Source organism: Mobula birostris, chromosome 10, assembly GCF_030028105.1.
Source record: "Mobula birostris isolate sMobBir1 chromosome 10, sMobBir1.hap1, whole genome shotgun sequence".
Lineage (NCBI taxonomy): Eukaryota > Metazoa > Chordata > Chondrichthyes > Myliobatiformes > Myliobatidae > Mobula > Mobula birostris.
Genome location: NC_092379.1, coordinates 36,165,599 through 36,189,602, shown reverse-complemented (window position 1 = coordinate 36,189,602; position 24,004 = coordinate 36,165,599). Strand labels below are relative to the sequence as shown.

At 44.4% G+C, this 24,004-nt stretch overlaps 1 protein-coding gene across 1 annotated transcript in view; it reads left to right on the top strand.

The window, feature by feature from the left end:
• The first annotated feature begins 3,635 nt into the window (after positions 1-3,635).
• LOC140203583 (serine/threonine-protein phosphatase 2A 65 kDa regulatory subunit A beta isoform-like) overlaps positions 3,636-24,004 on the top strand; it is a 64,715-nt gene continuing 44,346 nt past the window's right edge. The window contains exons 1-3 of the mRNA XM_072269629.1: positions 3,636-3,689; positions 22,516-22,606; positions 22,698-22,798. Coding sequence (XP_072125730.1) covers positions 3,636-3,689; positions 22,516-22,606; positions 22,698-22,798 — 246 coding nt within the window. The remainder of the gene's footprint in view (positions 3,690-22,515; positions 22,607-22,697; positions 22,799-24,004) is intronic.

The following is a 24,004-nucleotide window of genomic DNA, read 5'->3' as shown; positions in this document are numbered from 1 at the left end:
CTCTCTTGTTTTAGACACCCCCACCAAGGCAAAAAGATTTGTATTAGCTCCAGCTCTATCAGGTCATCCCTCAGCCTCTTCCACTCCAGGGAAAACAAACCCAGCCTTCCCAATCTCTCCTCATAGCTCTAATGCTCCAACTCAGGGAATATGCCCGCAATTTCCTCTGCACTCTCTCCAGTGCAATAACATCCTTCCAGGAATGTACAGGCTACACCACCACTGATTTGTAAAGTTGTCAAAGCTCTTGTACTCTATGCGATGACTGATGAAGGCAGGCATCCCATGTGCCTTCTCCACCACCTTATAACCACTGAGCCCTCAAACCCCAGATTGTCACCGTCTCGCTATATAATGGCTTGGTACGGCAACTGCTCTGCCCACGACCGCACCAAACTGCAGAGAGTTGTGGACACATCTCAGGACGACACTCTCCTCTGTGGACATTGACTACATTTCTCACTGCCTCAGTAAAGCAGCCAGCACTATCAAAGAGCCCACCTACCCAGGACATTGGCTCTTCCCCCCCTCTCCCATCGGGCAGAAGATACAAGAGATGTCCCAAAAGGTTCAAAGACAGCTTCTATTCCACTCTTAAAAGACTCTTAAACAGACGATAAGGTGGACTCTTGGCCTCACAATCTACCACATTATGATTTTGTACTTCATTGTTTACCTGCACTGCATTTTTTTGGCAGCTTTATTCTGCATTGCTATAGTTTCTGGTTCAGTGCAATGTGTAATGATCTGATCTGTATGGACACCGTGCAAGATAAGTTTTTTACTGTATCTCGGCATATGTGACAAAAATAAAGCAATTCCAGTACCAGTACCGTCAGAAGCAGTCCCAATCATTGCTCACAATTACAACAGTGCGTGGTGTCAAATCCCAAGGTGGCACCTGAACCAAGTTACACATCGAGACAGCATGTTCAGACGAGTGTTGAAGGGGATCTGTGGAACCTGCTTGCCATCTGATCTGCTTCCTGATAACCTCTTACTAGGCAAGTACTTACTGTGAAAAGGCTGAGGCGTCACTTCAAGTGCTTGCCGACAGAACCGGGTCCCGGAGACTTGAGAGATGTCGGCTGCCAGTTCCCGGTGACTTATGTTTGAAGTGGAAGGAAAGGATGAGGAATACTCACCCATGTTGCTTGTGAAAGATGGTGTGGCAGGAAACAGAGGAAAAGATGAACACAGAATCAGCTTTACAATCAGAAAGATTAAGCACTCTTTCTCCAAGAAACATTGGAACTGAAGATAGTTAAACACACATACCAATGGATCATAGCATGACATTGTATGCACCATGACTACAGGTGCTGAGCACTCCCTCTTTGTTTGCTCATTGAGCCCACAGAAAACTAATAAAGAAATCATAATCTTTGTCCCATGTTCTTAATTTCTGGTGGTTAAGAAGGAGTATGGTGTTTTGGCAGTTTTTAGTCGGGGGATTACCGTGAGGTAATGTTGCAGCTCTATAAAGCTCTGGCTAGACCACTCTTGGAGTACTGTGTTCAGTTCTAGTTGAGTCGTTGTGGGAGGGATGTGGAAGCTTTAGAGAGGGTGCAGAGGAGGTTTACAATAGTGGTGCGGTAGCAAAGTGGTGAGCACAATTGCTTTACAGTGCCAACGGTCCCGGTTCAATTCCCACCACTCCTTGTAAAGAGTTTGTATGTTCTCCTCGTGGCTACATGGTTTCCCTCCCATACAAGACATACAGGTTAGGATCAGTAAGTTGTGGGCAGCCAGAAGCATTGAGGTACTTGCGGGCTGCCCCTAGCATTTCCACAAACTGTTAGTCTTTAATGCAGATGATGCACTTCATTGAACACACATCAAAGTTGCTGGTGAACGCAGCAGGCCAGGCAGCATCTCTGGGGAGAGGTACAGTCGACGTTTTGGGCTGAGACCCTTCGTCAGGACAAACTGAAAGAAGAGCTATTAAGAGATTTGGAAAGGGGAGGGGGAGATCCGAAATGATAGGAGAAGACAGGAGGGGGAGGGATGGAGCCAAGAGCTGGACAGTTGTTTGGCAAAAGCGATATGAGAGGATCATGGGACAGGAGGCCCAGGGAGAAAGAAAATGGGGAGGGGGAGAAACCCAGAGGATGGGCAAGGAGTATAGTGAGAGGGACAGAGGGAGAAAAAGGAGAGAGAGAGAAAGAATGTGTGTGTGTGTGTGTGTGTGTGTGTGTATAAATAAATAACGGATGGGGTACAAGGGGGAGGTGGGGCATTAGCAGAAGTTTGAGAAGTCAGTGTCCATGCCATCAGGTTGGAGGCTACCCAGACGGAATATAAGGTGTTGTTCCTCCACTCCAACCTGAGTGTGGCCTCATCTTTACAGTAGTGGAGGCCGTGGATAGACATATCAGAATGGGAATGGGATGTGGAATTAAAATGTGTGGCCACTGGGAGATCCTGCTTTCTCTGGCAGACAGAGCGTAGGTGTTTAGCAAAACGATCTCCCAGTCTGCGTCGGGTCTCGCCAATATATAGAAGATCCTCTCTCTAGAGGTGCTGCCTGACCTGCTGCGTTCACCAATAACTTTTATGTGTGTTGCTTGAAATTCCAGCATCTGCAGATTTCTTCGTGGATGCACTTCATGGTATGTTTTGATAATCAGGTGACAAATAAAACTAATCTTTAAAAGTGAGTGGAAAGCACTGGTAGAGGCAGTTATGTTAGGGACATTTAAGAGACTCTTAGATAGGCACATGGACGCAAGAAAAATGGAGGGCTAGGAGGAAGCGAAGGGTCAGATTGCTCTTGGAGTAGGTTAAAAGGTCAGCACAACATTGTGGGCCAGAGGACCTGTACTATGCTGCATTGTTCCATGTTAATGTACTGTGAGAAGCCAGGGACTTGTAGCCATGTATACCCATTTGATTTGTTCTGGAGCAACTGAGCAAGTTCTCAATCCAAAATATTGAGCGCCGCTCTTCCTGCACATTTGCTGCCTGACCGCTGAGTTCCTCCAGTGATTTGTTGGCTCCACATTACCACATCTGAAGTCCTTTTTGTCTCCAGATCTAGTTAAACCTCATACATGGGGTGTGGCATCAAGGGGGCTGACACTACTCCGGCTGCCCACACGCCATCACAGAGCACACAAGCAGACTCTGGAGATGGGCAAAGCCAGCTGCTACTAGGTGTGACCAGAGATCGAAGAGGAGAATCCACAATTGTGTATGTGGGGATCACTGATACCAGTGGGATGGGACACTGAGGAAGAACAATTCATTCACTTGCTGGATTCTCCACGACTTCTCATCAACTTTTTAAAAATATTATTTGCCCACAGGATGTGCGGTAGGCACTTATTGCACATCCTTAGCTACTCCTGAGCAGTGGCTTGCTGGGCCAATTCAGAGAGCAATTGACAGCTAACATACTACTGAGATTACAGGTGTTTACAGACCTTGCTGAACCAGGTGAACTTGGACATCAATCCAGTGCTTTACAGACACAAATAATGACACTAATTTTTAATATTTGAAATTGTTTTAATGATTCAGATTTAAATTTCCCAGCTGCGATGGTGAGATATGAACTCGTTTTGATGGATTTAAGAGCGCAGTTCTCTAGGAGCAAGTCTAGCAACTTAGCCACTGTGCTACTATATATACTAATGACACCCATTAACAATCAACTGGTTGCAGCCGCCCACAGAGACCTCTTCAAGGTCAGGATATCTGTGGGATGACCCACTTGGTATTGGAAGTTAAGAATGAGTTACCCCTCTGTGGAAAACCCTGTCCAGTGTTTGTCCATACTCTTTGAATGTCCATTTGGCCTGGTAGACTTCTGTCTGAGGGAAACAACTCTTCCCACTAAGATGATGGTAATGCTGCACAACACCTCAGTGCTGAGTTCCTCCAGCACTTTGTGTGTGTTGCTTGAATTTCCAGCATTGCAGACATGTGGTTGGATTATAGCAGCTCAAGAGATGAGCTGATGACTTGATACCACTGACACTCTCAGTGCAGTACCGAGGGAATGCTGTACGGTCAGAGGTACCATCATTTGCCTGAGATGTTAAACCAAGACCCTTTGTAAACGGATTTAAGATATCTTACAGCATCACTGATTTGGAGAAGGGAAGTTTCTCACAGTGTCCTGGGGCAGATATTTACCCCTCAAACAAGCGGCTGGTATAGCAGTTCGCATAACGCCATTACAGTGCCAGCAACCTGGGTTCAATTGCCACCGCTGTCTATACGGAGTTATAGTTTGTTCACTCTGTGACTGTGCGGGTTTCCTCCGGGTGCTCTGGTTTCCTCGCACTTTGCAAAGACATCTGGGTTAGTAGGTTCATTGGTCACGTGCACACAAGAGATTTTGCAGATGCTGGAAATCCAGAGGGACGCACACAGAATGCTGGAGGAACTCAGCAGGTCAGGCAGCATCTATGCAGAGGAATAAACAGTCCATGTTTCAGGCACAGAGCCTTCTTCAGGGCTGGAGAGGAACGGGGAAGACGCCAGAATAAAAAGTGGGCGGGGGGAGGATAGCTGGAAGGTGATAGGTGAAGCCAGGTGGGTGGGAAAGGTAAATGGCTGGAGAAGGTGGAATTTAATAAGAGAGGAGAGTGGGCCATGGGAGAGAGGGAGGAAGGAGGGGCACCGGGGTAGGGGAGGTGACAGGCAGGTGAGGAGATGAGGCAAGAGGCCAGAATGAGGAATCGAAGCAGAGAGAAGGGAACTGGAAAATAAAATCTGTCATGGCATCGGCTTGAGAACACCTAGACAGAATATGTTGCTCCTCCACCATGAGAGTGGCCTCATTGTGGCAAAAGAGGAGGCCATTATCTGGTATGCCCGAATGGGAATGGGAATGGGTATTTCCTTTAGAAATTAACCTTAGCTCTCTATTTTTCTAAGCTCCATATACCTGCCTAAGAGTCTCTTAAAAGACCCTATCACATATGCCTCCACCACTGTTGCTGGCAGCCCATTCCACGCACTCTGCGTAAAAAACATACCCTTGACTTATCTCTGTGTGGTGCGTGGCCAAGTGGTTAGGGCGTTGGACTAGCGATCTGAAGGTCATGGGTTTGAGCCTCGGCCGAGGCAGCGTGTGTGTCCTTGAGCAAGGCACTTAACCACACAATGCTCCAGTCTACCCAGCTGAGAATGGGTATCGGGAAAAAAATGCTGGGGGTTAACCTTGCGATAGACTGGCGTCCTATCCGGGGCGGGGGAGTCTCGTACTCTCAGTCGCTCTCTGCCACAAGGCTTGTAACAGACGTTAATCTATCTCCTTCCATATAACCATATAACAATTACAGCACGGAAACAGGCCATCTCGGCCCTTCTAGTCCGTGCCAAACTCATACTCTCACCTAGTCCCAGCAACCTGCATTTAGCCCATAACCCTCCATTCCTTTCCTGTCCATGTATCTATCCAATACAACTTTAAACAACAACATCGAACCTGCCTCAACCACTTCTGCTGGAAGCTCGTTCCACACAGCTACCACTCCCTGAGTAAAGAAGTTCCCCCTCATGTTACCTTTAAACTTTTGCCCTTTAACTCTCAACTCATGTCCTCTTGTTTGAATCTCCCCCGCTCTCAATGGAAAAAGCCTATCCACGTCAACTCTATCAATTCCCCTTATAATTTTAAACACTTCTATCAAGTCCCCCCTCAACCTTCTACGCTCCAAAGAATAAAGACGTAACTTGTTCAACCTTTCTCTGTAACTTAGGAGATGAAACCCAGGCAACATTTCAGTAAACCTCCTCTGTACTCTCTCAATTTTATTGACATCTTTCCTATAATTCGGTGACCAGAACTGTACACAATACTCCAAATTTGGCTTTACCAATGCCTTATACAATTTCAACATTACCTCCCAACTCTTATACTCAATGCTCTGATTAATAAAGGCCAGCATACCAAAAGCTTTCTTCACCACCCTATCCACATGAGATTCCATCTTCAGGGAACAATGCACCATTATTCCTAGATCCCACTGTTCTACAGCATTCTTCAATGCCCCACCATTTACCATGTCTGTCCTATTTTGATTAGTCCTACCAAAATGTAGCACCTCATATTTTTCAGCATTAAACTCCATCTGCCATCTTTCAGCCCACTCTTCTAACTGGCCTAAATCTCTCTGCAGGCTTTGAAAACCACAACGCCACCTATCTTAGTATCATCTGCATACTTACTAATCCAATTTACCACCCCATCATCCAGATCATTAATATATATGACAAACGACACTGGACCCAGTACAGATCCCTGAGAAACACCGTTACACGCCGTCCTCCAATCTGACACACAGTTATCCACCACTACTCTCTGGCGTCTCCCATCTAGCCACTGCAGAATCCATTTGACTACTTCGATATTAATGCCGAACCATTGAACCTTCCTAACTAACCTTCCATGTGGAACCTTGTCAAAGGCTTTACTGAAGTCCGTATAGACAACATCCACCACTTTACCCTCGTCAACTTTCTTAGTAACCTCTTCAGAAAATTTCAATAAGATTTGTCAAACATGACCTTCCATGCACAAATCCATGTCGACTGTTCCTAATCAGACCCTGTCTATCCAGATAATTATATATACCATCTCTGAGAATACTTTCCATCAATTTACCCACCACTGACATCAAACTCCCAGGCTGATAATTGCCAGGTTTACTCTTAGAACCCTTTTTAAACAATGGAACTACATGAGCCAATCCTCCAGCACCATTCCAAGCACCTTAAAACTCTGCCCTCTCATATTAGCCATTTCAGCCCTGGGAAAAAGCCTCTGACTAGCCACAAGATCAATGCCTCTCATCATCTTATACACCTCTATCAGGTCACCTCTCATTCTCCGCCGCTCCAAGGAGAAAAGACTGAGTTCACTTGGCATGATCCCCAATCCAGGCAACATCCTTGTAAATCTCCTCTGCACCCTTTCCACAGTGTCCACATCCTTCCAATAGTGAGGCGACCAGAACTGAGCAGAGTACTCCAAGTGGGGTGTGACCAGGGTCCTATATAGCTGCAACATTACCCCTCGGCTCTAAACTCAATCCCACGGTTGATGAAGGTCAATACACTGTATGCTTTCTTAACCACAGAGCCAACCTGCGCAGCAGCTTTGAGCGTCCTATGGACTCGGACCCCAAGATCCCTCTGATCCCCCACACTGCCAAGAGTCTTTTTCTTCATTAATCTTTTTATTGATTTAAAAAAAAGCATAAATACAATCAAGAGGAGAATTCATTCAAATATATGTACCTGTAACAATATACTCCAAGATTAAGTTAGACATTGTCAAGTCATAGATATTGTTAAACTAGTATAAAATATATAATAAAAAATGAAAATAACAATTCCCTTAGCAGATTATGAAGAGAAAGGAAAAAAACATCGGGTCTTAAATGAAAAGGAAAAAAAAACCACTACACTAAAAAAAAACCAAAACAAAAAAAAAGGAATGGCAGTCCATTTTGAAGATATGATGAAAAAAGAAAGAAAGAAAGACTTTCAGATCAAATCTAAAACTTTGAAAAAAAAAGACTGAAAGACTGATAAACAATTAAATGAAACTATTGGATAAAAGGTCACCATATTGCTAAGAGTCTTACCATTCATACTATATTCTGTCATCATATTTGACCGACCAAAATGAACCATCTCTCACTTATCTGCGTTGAACTTCATCTATCACTTCTCAGCCCAGTTTTGCATCCTATCAATGTCCCGCTATCCACACCATCCACAACCCCGCCAACCACTGTGTCATCAGCAGATTTACTAACCTATCCCTCCACTTCCTCATCCAGGTCAATTTGTGGCCACTGAGAGGTCCTGTTTTCTTCTGCTGGATGGACTGTAGGTGCTCGTCGAAGTGGTCTCCGAGTCTGGGCCAGGTCTCACAGGTGAAATGTCGCCTCACCTGGAAGGATTGTTTGGGCCCCGAATGGTAGTGAGGGAGGAGATCCAGGGGCAGGTGTGGCACTTCTCCTGGTGGCCACCAATTTTAATTCTATTTCCCATTCCCATTCCAACATGTCGGTCCATGGCCTCCTCTACTGCCGCGATGAGGCCACACTCGGGTTGGAGGAACAACTCCTTATTCCGTCTGGGTAGCCTCCAACCTGATGGCATCAACATCAATTTCTCCTGCTTCCGGTAATGACTCCCCCACTTCACCATTCCCCATTCCCATTTTGCTCCCTCACCTTATCTCCTTACCTGCCCATCACCTCCCTCTGGTGCTCTTCCCCCTTCCCTTTCTTCTATGGCCTTCTGTCCTCTCCTGTCAGATTCCGGCTTCTCCAGCACTTTATCTCTTTCACCAATTTCTCAGCTCTTTACCTCACCACTCCCCATCTCCTGGTTTCTCCTCTCACCCACAACCTTGTACGTCTTCCCCCGCCTTCTTACTCTGATCTCATCTTTTTTTTTCTAGTCCTGATGAAGCATCTTGGCCCAAAACGACAACTGACTGGTACAAGCTGACAGGAAGGTGACAGTAACTCAAATCACCTCACGTTACAACAGTGGTGTGCAGAAGAGCATCTCTAAACACACATGTCGAACCTTGAAGTGGATGGTGAAGAATACCATTTTCACAATACCAGTAATATTATTGAAAAAAAAATAACGTTGACTTGCAGTCTATGCAGAAGTAAACATCATGGTACCTGCAGCTGCCTAAATTGACATACAGTGGCAGGAAAACGTTTGGGCACCCCGGTCAAAATTTCTGTTACTGTGAATAGTTAAGTGTGTAGAAGATGAACTGATCTCCAAAAATCATAACGTTGAAGATGAAACATTCTTTTCAACATTTTGAGCAAGATTAGTGTATTATTTTGGTTTTGTACAATTTTTGAGTGAAAAAAAGGAAAGGAGCACCATTGAAAAGTTTAGGCACCCCAAAAGATTTGAGCTCAGAGATAACTTTTACCAAGGTATCAGACCTTAATTAGCTTGTTAGGGTTATGGCTTGTTCACAGTCATCGTTATGAAAGGCCAGATGATGCAAATTTTAAAGCTTTATAAATACCCTGACTCCTCAAACCTTGTCCCAACAAACAGCAGCCATGGGCTCCTCTAAGCAGCTGCCTAGCACTCTGAAAATTAAAATAAATGATGCCCACAAAGCAGGAGAAGGCTATAAGATGATAGCAAAGCATTTTCAGATAGACATTTCCTCAGTTCGTAACGTAATTAAGAAATGGCAGTTAGCAGGAACGGTGGAGGTCAAGTTGAGGTCTGTAAGACCAAGAAAACTTTCCAAGAGAGCTACTCATAGGATTGCCAGAAAGGCAAATGAAAACCCCTGTTTGACTGCAAAAGACCTTCAGGAAGATTTAGCAGACTCTGGAGTGGTGGTGCACTGTTCTACTGTGCAGCGACACTGAAGAAATATGACCTTCATGGAAGAGTCATCAGAAGAAAACTTTTCCTGCATCGTTACCACAAATTTCAGCATCAGAAGTTTGCAAAGGAACATCTAAACAAGCCTGATGCATTTTGGAAACAAGTCAATGGTAGAATTGAGTTTTCTTCAGTTGGCAATTCTTCTAGAAGTGCCAGGATTTGTTTTCCTCAAAGACCATTTCTATATTTTAAAGATTCTTTGCTTCCTGCAGGGAGGAAGTGTGAGGCTATTTGGCTAACCATTGGTGGGAAGGTAATTTAGATTAGGAATCAATTAAAGCCAATTGTACGGACAAATGTCAACTTTCCCCTTATTATTCTTTTGCCTCGGAGAACAATTTAGAGTGATTTCTTTTTTTTAATCCTAACTTGCCCAAAGAGGTGAATATTAATGCACTGGGATCACGAATGTAATTCTGTGTCGTTTTCTTTTCTGTGTACATTGGAACAAAAAGTCTGTCAGACACAACTGTTTCATTCAATAAATCACGACCCACCCCAACTGAAATTTGTGGCCAATGATTATAATCAATGATGGGAAGGTTCAAATAATGAAGTGCTTCAAATATTTGGGATAGCATTTTATCAGATTGCATGTTTTAATTAGTTTTAATCAGTGGCTGATGTCATCACAGTGGGTCATGACATCACAATGGCTGATGTCATCACAATGGCTGATGACATCACAATAGCTGATGACATCACAGTGGCCAAATCAGAAACCATGAGAAATATTTTGGTGTTGATATCAGATAAGCACAAACTGTTGTGTCTCAGTCTTCAGCTAGGAAATAATAGAGAGCTAAAGAGGTGATAACTCCCGAACAAAATGGGGTTGGGATGGACCAGATGCTTGCTCAGGCAGGATGAAGAGGAAAGATCTCAGGTAATTCCAAACTTGTCAGCAAGTGTTCAGTGTCCAGCTGGCCCCCGTTTTTTGAACGTTCACTTTACGACTCCTCGCTGTTATGAAAGACCAAATTAGTTACTGGTTTTCGCTGACAAGAAGGTGTTTTCACTATTACAAAAAAATGCAGCGCGCACCCCGAGCAGCGAGAGTGGCGAAAACAGTGTTCAGCGTTTCTTGTGAAGCGAGCCGTTATAGAGGCAGCGCACACCCTGAGCAGCGAAAAGTGAAATAGCGTTCAGCGTTTTGTTTTGCAGCCAGCCGTTATAGAGGCAGCGCGCACCCCGAGTTGCGAGAGTGGCGAAAAGCCAAGCTTCTTCCCCGGGAACTACACTCAACATCTCAGCATTAGGCTGTCATAGCTTTGAACTGCGTGAGATTTTCACTACAATTGACAATGCTGCAATGATTGCAGAAAACTATGACTTTAACTTTGAAAGGGCACGTAGGTTCAGGGCAGGTTTGCAGGATGTTTTGAGTGCTTACAAAGAACTGTATGATAGAAAGATGTGTGAACGTTCCAGCGTGCTGGCTGTCTTCTTGACTGCTAAGTGAAACTACGCTGTACATCAGTGGTCCCCAACCTCCGGGCCGCGGACCGGTACTGATCCGCGAAGCATGCAGTGGTGCAGCGATAGCCGGAACGCACCCAGAAAAAAGCCGAAATAAACAAGCTAATTAATTAGGTGCTGCCTGGCATGTAAATGTCGGCCCAGATCAGAGACGATGCAATCAGCACCTAATTAATTAACACACATAAAAGTTGCTGGTGTACGCAGCAGGCCAGGCAGCATCTATAGGAAGAGGTGCAGTCGACATTTTGGGCCGAGACCCTTCGTCAGGACTAACTGAAGGAAGAGCTAGTAAGAGATTTGAAAGTGGGAGGGGGAGGGGGAGATCCGAAATGATAGGAGAAGACAGGAAGGGGAAGGATGGAGCCAAGAGCTGGACAGCTGATTGGCAAAAGGGATATGAGAGGATCATGGGACAGGAGGCCTAGGGAGAAAGAAAGGGGGAGGGGGGAAGCCCAGAGGATGGGCAATAATGGATGGGGTACGAGGGGGAGGTGGGGCATTAACGGAAGTTAGGGAAGTCACCGTTCATGCTATCAGGTTGGAGGCTACCCAGTCGGAATATAAGGTGTTGCTCCTCCAACCTGAGTACGGCTTCATCTTTACAGTAGAGGAGGCCATGGATAGACATATCGGAATGGGAATGGGAATGGGACATGGAATTAAAATGTGTGGCCACTGGGAAATCCTGCTTTCTCTGGTGGACAGAGCGTAGGTGTTCAGCGAAACGATCTCCCAGTCTGCATCGGGTCTCACCAATATATAGAAGGCTGCATCGGGAGCACGGGACGCAGTATATCACCCCAGCCGACTCACAGGTGAAGTGTCGCCTCACCTGGAAGGACTGTCTGGGGCCCTGAATGGTGGTAAGGGAGGAAGTGTAAGGGCGTGTGTAGCACTTGTTCCGCTTGCAAGGATAAGTGCCAGGAGGGAGATCGGTGGGGTGGGATGGTGGGGACGAATGGACAAGGGAGTCGCGTAGGGAGCCATCCCTGTGGAAAGCGGAGGGGGAGGGAAAGATGTGCTTAGTGGTGGGATCTCGTTGGAGCTGGCGGAAGTTACAGAGAATTATTTGTTGGACCTGGAGGCTGGTGGGGTGGTAGGTGAAGACAAGGGGAACCCTATCCCTAGTGGGGTGGTGGGAGGACGGGGTGAGAGCAGATGTGCGTGAAATGGCAGAGATGCGTTTGAGAGCAGAGTTGATGGTGGAGGAAGGGAAGCTCCTTTCTTTAAAAAAGGAGGACATCTCCTTCGTCCTGGAATGAAAAGCCTCATCCTGAAAGCAGATGCGGCGGAGATGGAGGATTTGCGAGAAGGGGATGGTATTTTTTCAAGAGACAGGGTGAGAAGAGGAATAGACCAGATAGCTGTGAGAGTCTGTAGGCTTATAGTAGGCATCAGTAGATAAGCTGTCTCTAGAGATAGAGACAGAAAGATCTAGAAAGGGGAGGGAGGTGTCAGAAATGGACCAGGTATTCAAGGACTCGGCAGCTAACCTCAATGAGTATGCCTCAGCTGTCACAGACTTCTTTGGAAATGCACGGAGAACTGTGTGTCTCACAAGACGATCCGGGTATTCCCTAACTGGAAACCATGGATGAATTATGAGGTCAAATCCCTTTTAAAGGCTAGGGCTGCGGCTTTTAGGTCCGGGGATACCAGTGGCTACACAGAATCCAGGCGTGAGCTCCGGAAAGCCATTAGGGGTGCCAAGAGGCAATATCGAGCCGAGTTGGAAGCCCAGGTTAACCAAAGGGATGCCAGTAGACTATGGCAGGGTCTAAATGAGATCACTGGGCACAAAGAAAAGGCTGGGAATTTCTTGTGTGATTCTTTCAAGGGTAACATGTTTGAGATGAACATTAAACTTTGAGGGTTTGGGCTAATAGGTTGCAGCAGGTTAGTGAAATATATGGAAGGATATAATGGGATGCATTGAAAGGGCAGGGAGGGGGCAATCCAGTGGACGGATGTACAGAATTTAAGTTGCTGGATGTTAAATGTTTGCAAGCTTCCTGCCCATCTAATCTTTATTTTATCAAATCAGAAAATACTAACAGCTCGGGAACTAATCTATTTCCATTCTCTTGCCCTTGTGCAGTCTGCTTCCTCAGAAGACAGTGCCCCTTCATCAAACAAAGCTGATAGAAAGACTAACACCAGCCCTAGTTTACAGTCATGCCAAGGATCCTGCAGCTCGTCTGACGAATCTGTATCCATGACACAATCAGGTATGAAGTTTCTGACAGCTATGTGTGAGCTTTTCAGTATTTATACTCGGTAGGTACTCACAGAATTCCATGTAAGCACAGCTAACATTACAGCTCAGTACTGATGGGAGAGTCTCAGCAAATCTAGTTGCTCATGAAGGGTTGCAATTGTCCATATCAGCAGAATTGTATTCAGCTGCAAACTGTAATCTCGAGGCCTGGTCTATCACTCCTTTTGACCATTACTATCAAGCTAGGGACCAATGCCAGTTCAGTGGTGAGTATAGAAAGAAGTTTTACAAGTTGCATTGGGTGGATCTGAACTGAATAGAGCTGCTACACAGAACCATCAGCTTGTTAAATGGCAAAAGCAGCATGCAGTAAACAGATGCATCACACACAATGCTGGAGGAACTCAGCAGGCCAGACAGCATTAAAGGAAAAGAGTAAACAATCGATGTTTCAGGCCGAAAACCTTCACGACTGGAACGGAAGGAAGAAGGAGTCAGAAAAAGAAGGTGGGGGAAAGGAAGGAAGAGATACAAGTTGGCAGGTGATAGGTGATACTGGGAGAGGTGGAGCGGTTAAAGTAAAGAGCTGGGAAGTTGATTGGTGAAAGGGGTAAAGGGTTAGAGTAGGGGGTATTTGATAGGAGAGGACAGAGGACCATTGAAGAAGGGAAGGAGGAGGAGCCCCAGTGGGAGGTGATGGGCAGGTAAGGAGATGAGGTGAGAGAGGGAAACGAATGGAGAGGAGGAGGAGGCAGTTACTGGAAGTTTGAGAAATTGACGTTTGTGCCATCAGGTTGGAGATCACCCAAACAAAAAATAAGCTCTTTGCCGCTCCAACCTGAGGGTGGCCTCACAGTGACAGGAGACCATGGACTGACATAATGGAATGGAAAGTAGAGTTGGAATGGCTGGCCACCGGAAAATCCGGCTTTTTGTGGCAGATGGAGCGAAGCTGCTTGACAAATGTCTCCCAGTCTGGTCTGATCAATATATAGGAGGCAACACTAGATACTATAGGTGATCCCAACAGACTCACGGGTGAAGTGTCGCCTGGCGTGGAAGGGCTGTTTGAAGCCCTGAATGGTAGTGAGGAAGGAGGTGTAGGGGCAGGTGTGGCCCTTGTTCTGCTTGCAAGGATAAGTGCCAGGAGGGAAATCAGTGGGGAGGGATGAGTGGACAAGGGAGTCGTGTAAGGAGTGATTCCTACGGAAAGATGTGCTTGGTGGTGGGCTCCCTTTGGAGATAGCAGAAGTTGCAGAGAGTTACGTGCGGGATGCAGAGGCTTGTGTGGTGATAGGTGAGGACAAGAGGAACCCTATCCCTCGTGTGGCGGCAGGTGGAAGGGTTCAGGGTGATTTGTGCAATGTGGTTGAGGGCTACGTTGATAGTGGAGGAAAGGAAGCCCTTTTCTTTGAAGAAGGAGGATATCTCAGTTGTTCTGGAATGAAAAGCTTCATTCTGGGAGCAGATGCAGTGGAAATGGAGGAACTAAGGCCAGGGAATGGCATTTTTGCAAGTGATAGGGTGGGAAGATGTCTTGTCCAGAGAGCTGTGAGAGTCAGTGGGTTTGTAAAGAGTATCAGCAGATAAACTGTCTCCAAAGATGGAGACGGGGATCGAGAAAGGGGAGAGAGGTGCAAGAAGTGGGCCAGTTGAGGGCAGTGTGGAAATTGGAGAAAGTTGAGGAAATTGATGAGCTCAGCATGGGTGCTGGAAGCAGGACCAATGCAGTTATCTTTGTAGCGTAGGAAGAGTTGTGGAGTGATGCCCGTTTAGGTTCGAAACATGGACTGTTCCACAACTGTTAACTCTCTTCCGTAGCTGTTGCCTAGCCTGCTGAGTTCCTTCAGCATTTTCTGGGTATTACTTTGGATTTCCTATATCTGCAGATTTTCTCATCTTCAATGAAGAGTTCAGCAGTTCCCCAACCAATGGATCTGATCAAAGTTCTGCCACCCTGGATCACACAGTCGTGATGGTGATAGGTTAGCTAACATGAGGACACTTCTCCAGTGAAGATCCCCACCTTCAATTAAACCAGAGCCTGGAATGAACTTTGTGAAACTATATTCAACTGGAAGAACTGAGTGAATGATGCATCTGTGCTTCCTCCCAAAGTCCTCACTGTTATAATGGTAGTTTTCAGCCAAATCAAAGAATGAGCGAGTAGCAGGAACAGCAATAATAATGAAAATGGGTAACCTCTGATGTGTCGTGCTTAAAGTTGCACTTCAGAACTAAATGCCTAGCATGCCAAGCATATCCAGTACAGGTCTGTCAGTGGCAACTACATGTCCCTAGTTATGTTCTATCCACCAAAAACAGAGTATATCCGATCTGGCTAATTACTGTCCTATCATAAAAGTAATGGGAGGTGTCACCAACTGTGCTCTTAAGGGACATTTGCTCTTCAGTAATCTGTTCCCCCATGCCCATTTTGACTTTCCAGGGTCAGAGTTAGTGCAGTATTTACAGGTGATTTGAGTGACTGCCTTTAATGAGGCTGTATTTGACAGGGTGTGGGATTAAATAGCCCGAATCAAATTGAACTCTGGAAATCAACATGAAAACTCACTGGCAAGATTTGTACCACACAAAGGAAAAGGTTTAAAAGCAGTGGTCAGTGAGTTCTAACTTTGGTTAGTGAAATGCTGCGTGTAATCTATTTTGCAGCAAGTGTTTCTCTGCCTATTGATGCAATGCTCACCATTAGCTTCCATTTTTTTAAAAATCCAATTTTATATTTAAATTGTTTCCTGATGTTTCCCTGCTTATGATCTCAATGAGTCCACAACTGTATTTGCTGTTGAGAGTGTGAGCCACGTCTCCAACGAGGCCGTGACTCTGGCCGGTCAGTGTCCGACGAGGTTGGGGCTTTATGTGCGTAATTGGTATTTTGGGGGATATCAGTATTTCTTTCCTTCCCTGTTTGCCCTTCATCTGTCGGCTTACTGGGCCAATTAAGAAGACATTTAAGAGTCTATTGCCTTGCTCAGCTGTGTGTTAGTAGTATTCTGAGCTTTAAGAGTGCATTTAGTGAGTTATGGATCTGATTGCACTGCACAGTGACAGCTTTTGATTATATTTACGGGAGAATGGTACCAGGAGGACAGTGTCAAAATCAAAATGCATTTCCTGTCACTGGGGATCTCAGGACATGTGTGATAAACAAAACAAAATCGTATGTGAGAGTTTCCATTTAATTCTGGCAGCTATTAATGCATTGAATCAGGTGGATTTTAATTCGAAATTTAAGCTTCAAGTCGCAATAAATGAATAGAAACTGAGTAAAATTGTTAGTTGATTTCACCCTGCTGAGGTATGTATTTTGAATGATAAATAATTGGTTGAATTGGAAGCTACTACCTATTATAACATTGATTTGATTGCATCCTGAACAGAGAAAGCATCTGAGCAGAGTGATATCGAGGGCAGGATTCATGCACCTAAAGATGATCTGAGGAAACATAAACCTATTGTAAACAAATTGAAGAAAGGGAAGAAGCTTCGGAAGGAGAGATTGAAGGCACAGGAGGTCAGTCTCATTAACGAACTAAGGGTAAGATTGTCGTCGTACTCACCTTGACTGCCCTGCCAGTCTTTGATTAGGGCAATAAGAACGTTGTATGTATATACTACCCCAAAATCAATTTGCTATCCACAATATTCATTTTTTAATTTGGAAAATTGTTGAGGAAATTCAGTAACACACATCAAAGTTGCTGGTGAATGTTTATGTGTGTTGCTTGAAATCCTAGCATCTGCAGATTTCCTGGTGTTTGAGGAAATTAAGTACATGATTATTCAAAGGACTTGATCTACCTTTATTCTTTTTGTTTCTGTTCCATTGCTGGAAAATCCTTTATATCACCCTCAACTCATTCTTAAGGCCCTTTGCATTGCTATATTGCTTCTGACTTTCAAGAGTCTTTGAAAAGTATGCAGCATTCCATAGTGCGTTCGGTTGTCTTTCCCCAGTTGCTGCTATTCTCCTGCTTTGTATCTGCTATGTTAAAGCAGCAGGAGGCAATGCTTTCTGAAAGTTTGGGGAAATCTGCATTGTTGCAGTCTTTACAATTTATTTTTTACAGCATTTAGCCAAATTGATTTGCCATCCTCTGAATATTTTCAGTTGTCAGCCTTGATTAATTTACCAACTAAAATTGGATTTATTAAGTTGAAAATGCTTTTGCTGATTTGTTGAGTTTGCAGCCACTGTCTTCGTATGCCGATGGAAAGCTGTTTCCAATATCCTGAGACATATGTGAATTTTGGACTGTACTTCATATTGGTTTCCTTCAGGTTTTGGTGTTTTGTTAATTGTGGCTGGTTGGTGGGTGGGTGAGCTGTAAATATTTTGTGTGTAAGGTGGGGTTGGGGGTTTCGATGTTACTGTGACTGGTCTGTTTTGCAGGCGAGGGGGTCGGGGATTGTTATTGTTTCTTTTCTTTGTCGTACTGATGGTGGGGAGAGTTGGTGTCTATTCTTTCATCAACTCTCATGGTCTTTCTGTATTTCAGGACTATCTGGAGAAGACAAGTATCAGAGTTGTACGTGCATACTTTGACAATAAAATGAACCTTTGAACATTTCACCGTTTTCTTTCTCTTGTATTACCAGTCCTGTGATGAGTCGATTAAAAGGACTCCAGCAAAACTAAGCAAAGTGTCCAGTTCCACCAAACCACAAATCAAAACCCCTTCCTCCATTGCTGCTGAGAAGCCCAAGGCTGAACCACTTTCTCTACAAAGGTAATGTCACTGGGCAATACAGCCTTAGTTGGAAAAGGACTTCTCAGAATATTGGTAGTGTCACTGTTTTATAAGTTAAACATAATGGGATGCCTTCTCCCCTATTGAAAGTACTTATTTTTAAATTAGGTTGCACGTGACTGTTGTTCATTTATTTAGCAGACTTCTTTAAAGAGTAGTACAGTATTTTCTACTGAGGAGGTGGAGCATGAAACAATGACAGTGACTTTTGAAATATTATTTCAGTAATTTTGTTTCTCTCTTTTTAGACACTGCTTCACCTGCTGAATATTTTGTCATTCTCTTTACATTTCCAGCACCTGTGATATTTTGATTTCTGTTTTCAAAAAGTTTACTAAATTTCTAGCAGGTTTTCTTTCAAGAGCTGATTGTTCCATCCAGTGACATAATTCATTCTATTCTGCAGTTTAATGATAATCTATGATATTTGCTGTGCTCCTGAGTCTGTGGGATTTGGCTCAGAAATGTTGTGAGTGGCTTGCTGTAACACGCACGGAATCAGGCAGAATTTGTGAAAAGAAAAGCAGTCTGCAATGTCGATCAGCGATCCTTCGTCACTGCAAAATTCCAAAGACAATATGATATTTATCTGCCAAGCTCTTAAGCTCAAAATTAGTTTTCTACTTTTTGTTTTCAGGGCTGAATCTGAAAAGAGCTGGAAATCGCTTCCTGAGGGTGAAGGATCTAATGTGTCATTGAGTTGCTTTGTTAAAAAGGGTACGTCTGCATCTCAAAATGTTCTCTCTGTAAACACCTGAGATGACACATTCCAAAAACACTTGATAAAAGAAAGTTTTTTAAGTTGAAAGTTTACAAGTATAAACACTTTTAAAAATTAGTTGAACAACTAAATTGTGTTTCTAAAAATAAAACCTACCTGCCTATTTCCTAAGCCAAGCTCATAGAACCATAAAAATAAATATGTTGGGAATTGCATCTGTGATGGTCAAGAAAAGAGCTACCCATTCTAATTCCACGTCCTACCTCAGGCTCTGTAGCCCAGTTGATCACAGCGCTTCAGATATTCATTTACTTTTTAAATATGAGGGGAATTTATGCCTTGGAAGTATTTCAGATCCCTCTACCATCCTCTGAGTGAAAATACTTTTAATACTACTAGCAGTTACGATGGACCTCAGTTTTTTTTTAATCCCCCTGTTCAGGAAATAAGCCCTTCTCATTTCTGCCATTTGATCCTCCCAATTTTATACATCTCAAGACTAGAAAACAACCCAAGCTTATCCAATCTTTCCTCCATAGCTACAATTTTCCAGGCTTAACAATATCTCTTGTAAGACCGACCTGGGCTCCCACAATCCAGGCTATTCATATGGTACGGTATTGAAGGATTACTCTACCAATAGAGATGCAATGGTAACCGGAAACCTGTCTGGTTTTATCAATGTAACAGATAATGTAGTCCTAATTTTAAAAAGAAGTAGGAAGTGTTCTTCCTCCAGTTCTTGCCAATGTTTTTCTGGCAACCGACACTTAGAACATTATCTGGTCTGCAATCTCTCCATCACTTCAATCACTTTCAGTTACTTGGCCCAGATCACTTTATTTTCACTATGGGTTTAGTGTTTATACATTTTCATCCCCTTCCAGGAAGTCCTTAATGTTCTGCTTCTTTCTAGACAACAGACCTCATCAGTTCCCCTTCATCACCATCTTTCCTCACCTGGTAGAACTAGTTCTTACTCTCAAGTTTGACTTAGGTTTCTCCCACTTTCTCCAAACTAAAGGTGAAGCCTCGGACAGTTGCATGGGCCCCAATTAAACATGCCTTTTCAGCAGTTATATGGGACAATCCACGTTTCAAGCCTTCACTAGTAACGCCTTGGCTTCCTGCATATGGCGTGCACGCAGTAGCTTCATTTCGGGTACAGTGAACCAGATGCCCGATATGTTAACTCCACCTGCTCTCCTTGCTGATCTCCAGGGTCCCAAGCTTAAACCTCTCAGGCTGGGGATTGCCCTGCAGGTGATAGGGCATGGTCCTCAATTTCTCAACTCCCAGCATGCCCAGTAACTCGTAGATGAGTCTACTCTCGAAGTCCCATCCCTGGTCGCTATGTATCCGCCTGGGGAAGGCCATAATGCATGAAATACTTCTCCCATAACACTTTTGCCACCGTAGTCGCCTTCTGGTCCTTGATAGGAAAAGCCTGAGCATATCCAGTGTAGTGGTCCGTGATGACTAAGACACTGGCCGTGTTGCTGGCATCGGGTTCTATAGACAGGAAATCCATACACACCAGGTCCAGGAGCCCTGCACTCTGCAGGTATGACAGAGGAGCTGCCTGCACAGGCAGTGTCTTCCAGCGTATGCAGCGAATGCACGACTTGCAGTCCTCTTCAACCTCCAACTTCATTCAGGGCCAGAAAAACCATAGGTCTTGTCCACCCCCAAATGTCCAGAATCATCATGAAGTGAACTCAACGCAATGCTCCGATACTTCTCAGGCAGAACCAGCTGGCAACGCCGAGGTCGGTCCGGGGCTGACATGGCCGGTATAAAATTTGGTTCTTTAACTTCAAACGAGGCTATTCTCTCAGTAATGGAGGTACTGAAGCTGGTTTTGTCTTCTCCGCCTGCGCCATATCCCCCTTTCCAAATACATACCAGATAGTGCCAGTGCCCGGATCACCTCACTGAGCAGCTGCCACTCCTCCAGAGCTCAATTCCGGCAGCTGCTTGCTCTTCAGAGCAGTCAGGTTACAGTAAACTGGAGGTAGGGCATCATCAGAAGCCCCCAAATGATCCACTGCTCAATCCGCCCTTTCCTTTTCGTCGGCCTTCACGGTGATGGCAAACTGACACATGGCCTTTATAACCCTTATTTTGTTGTGTGGTTAGTAGAGAAACCAAATATAAAAGACAAAGACGCCACTCTTGTTAAAGTTAACAGTTTGTGCACAAAAATCTTTGGAGCTCACGCCTCCGGTGTTCCTCCTCAATGACCTCCGCCGAAACGTTGCCAACCGCTGGACCCTCGAATTCCCGTAGACTCCGTCCGGTGATCACCGGGCACTTCCCACACTCGTTCTACCTCCTCACTCGCCTCGACCGAAAAACCACAAAAGCTCGGTTCCCAGACAAACAAGATAGAATAATGTGTCTCTCATTTGGTTAGTTCCCTGTTATCTGTAGTTAAAACCCAAATATCGCAGCTACAGAGAAACTATTACATCAGCAGTTAGCATTACAGAGATGCCATTTCATTAGCCTTAGCAGTTAACATTACCAAGAACCCTACATGTGTTAGTCGGTATGTGTTCTAAGACTGGGGCTCTCAGTACATGTGTGATAAACAAAACAAAATGGTATGTGAGAGTTTCCAATTAATTCTGGCAGCTATTACTGCGTTGAATCAGATAGATTTTAATTGGAAACTTAAGCTTCAGGTAGCGATAAATGAATAGAAACTAAGTAAAATTGTTAGTTGATTTCTCCCTGCTGAGGTGTATATTTTGAATGATAAAGAATTGGTTGAATTGGAAGCTACTACCTATTATAACTTTGATTTGATTGCATCCCTAACAGGGACAGCATCTGCCAAGAGATCTAGTGTAGACAAATTGAAGGAAGTGCATGAAAAGTATCAGGAGGAGAGATTGAAGGCACAGGAGGCCAGACTCAGTAAAAAACTAGAGGTAAGATTATTGTTATACCTTCTTACCTTGACTGTCCTGCCAGTCTTTGATTAGGGCAATAAGAAAGTTGTCAGTATATACTACTCCAAAATCAATTTGCTATCCACAATATTCATTGTTTAATTTGGAAAACTGTTGAGGAAATTAAGTGTATGGTTATTCAAAGGACTTGATCTAGCTTTATTCTTTTTGTTTCTGTTCCATTGCTGGAAGATCCTTCATATCACCCTCAACTTATTCTTAAGGCCCTTTGCATTGCTATATTGCTTCTGACGTTCACAAGTTTTTGAAAAGTATGTAGCTCATTCCACACTCTCACCACCTTCTGAGTGAAGAAATTCCCCCCTCATGTTCTCCTTAAACCTCTCACCTTTCACTCTTAAACCATGGCCTCTGGTTGTAGTCCCACCCAACCTAAGTGGCAAAAATCTGCTTGCATTTACCCTAGATCCTTCATACCTCTGTCAAATCTCCTCTCAATCTTCTATGTTCCAAGCAATAAGGGCCTAACCTATTCAATCTTCCCTCATAACTCAGGTCCTCCAGTCCTGGCACCATCCTTCTAAACCTTCTCTGTACTCTTTCAACTTTACTGACATCTTTCCTGTGGGTGGGCAGCTGAAAGTGCACATGACACTCCAAATTAGGTCTTACTACTGTCTTATAGAATTTCAACATAACATCCAAACTTACCTTGATTTATGAAGCCCAAGGTGCCAGAAGCTTTCTTCATGACCATATCTACCCATGGTACCACTTTCAGTGAATTATGGTCCTGTATTCATGGAAATGGATGACCAAAGCAGAGGCTCGGCATCTGTAGAAAGAGAAACCATTTAATGACTGGGCTCGGGACTTGTGCTGACGAGAATAATGTTGTGCGGTGCCCAGTGGAGTGGCCAGTAATATCTTTTTTTTTCCAGAATTCTGTTCAGGGTTGGATGGCATTGATCAATTTCATTTCTTTCCTTTCCCCAGTCACGGTTGAACAACATAAAGCAACTGTCCACAATTGCCTTGGCCTTGGGGGTAGAGCATACCCGGAATGAGCTGCTCCCACTTCTGACTGGTAGGTACAAAGCTGCGTGTGGTTGGGCTGCTTCGGTTTGAACAATCGCCTCTCAGAGTCACCTTGCCACTGATTTCTCGTCTAGATGCAGACACCATTTTCGATGAAGACGAGGCACTGCTGGCATTAGCGGAGCAACTAGGGAGCTTCACGGTGCTCGTTGGCGGACCGGAGTATGTTCACTGTTTGCTGGTAAGAGCGGTCGTACATTTACAAAGCACTGCACAAGACGGACACGCGGTTAATGCCATTGAAGTGGTATTACTGTCTTAATAAAGGTTAATTTCCAGAAGATGATTCTCAAAGCAGCAGGGTTCCACAGGCAATGATAAAGTAAGTGACTTTATAATGAGTCATAGAAAAGTTCAGCACATGTTCCCCTTAAACATTTCACCTTTCACCCTTAACCCATGACCTCTAGCTGCAGTCTCATCCAACCTCAGTGGACAATGACTGCTTGCATTTACCCTATCTAAACCCCTCGTAATCTTGTCTCCTTCTGTCATATCTCTTTGCAATCTTCTATGTTCCAAGATAAAAAGAAGTCCTAACATATTCAATCTTTCCATATAACTCAGGTCCTCCAAACCCGGCAATGGCCCTGTAATCTTTCTTTGTTATGATGGGTTGCATGAATGAGGGGTAAACGGACACATACAGAACCCTCTCTGCTTTTATTGTTTGCAATAAAATCTTTGAGGCAGATGAGGCTTTGTGCCACCCCAACACATTTGTAGGCACGAGAAAGTCTGCAGATGCTGGAAATCCAAATCAACTCTCACAAAACGCTGGAGGAACTCAGCAGCTCAGGCAGCGTCTGTGGAAAAGAGTAAGCGGTCGATGTTTCTGGCCGAGACCCTTCTTCAGGACCTGGTTGAAATATTGGAGGGGTGTATCATTGAGAATTGCTACAGTGAAGTGTAGTTACTCTACCCCTGATCCAGGTTCACCCACGCAGCCTGTTGGAAAACATACATGGACTGATACCGTCCCCCGAACACTGAAACCTCTGCTCTGTATTGACCAAATATACGTTCAACATGAGCCCAACTGGGGGAAACAAAACACAGATTTTAATGCCCAGATGCAATGGTCCTATGCATTAAATATTTATTTAAAATAACATACTTGTATTGTTTTTAAATACCCGTAATGGGGAACAAGATTCTGAAATTAAATAACGAGGGCCTCAGGCTATTACAGGGCATAGATCAAATTGAAATGATTTTCAGTGATCAGTTCATCATAGGACAATTCAGAATTTAAACAATGAAATCAATTTATGAAACCACCAAAGTAGCTCGATCAATGAGGTTTAACCAGGATGCTGCCTGCTTTAGAGGAAGTGCTGCAACTTTATCAGACTCTGGGTGGGCCACGTCTGGAGTATTGCATGCA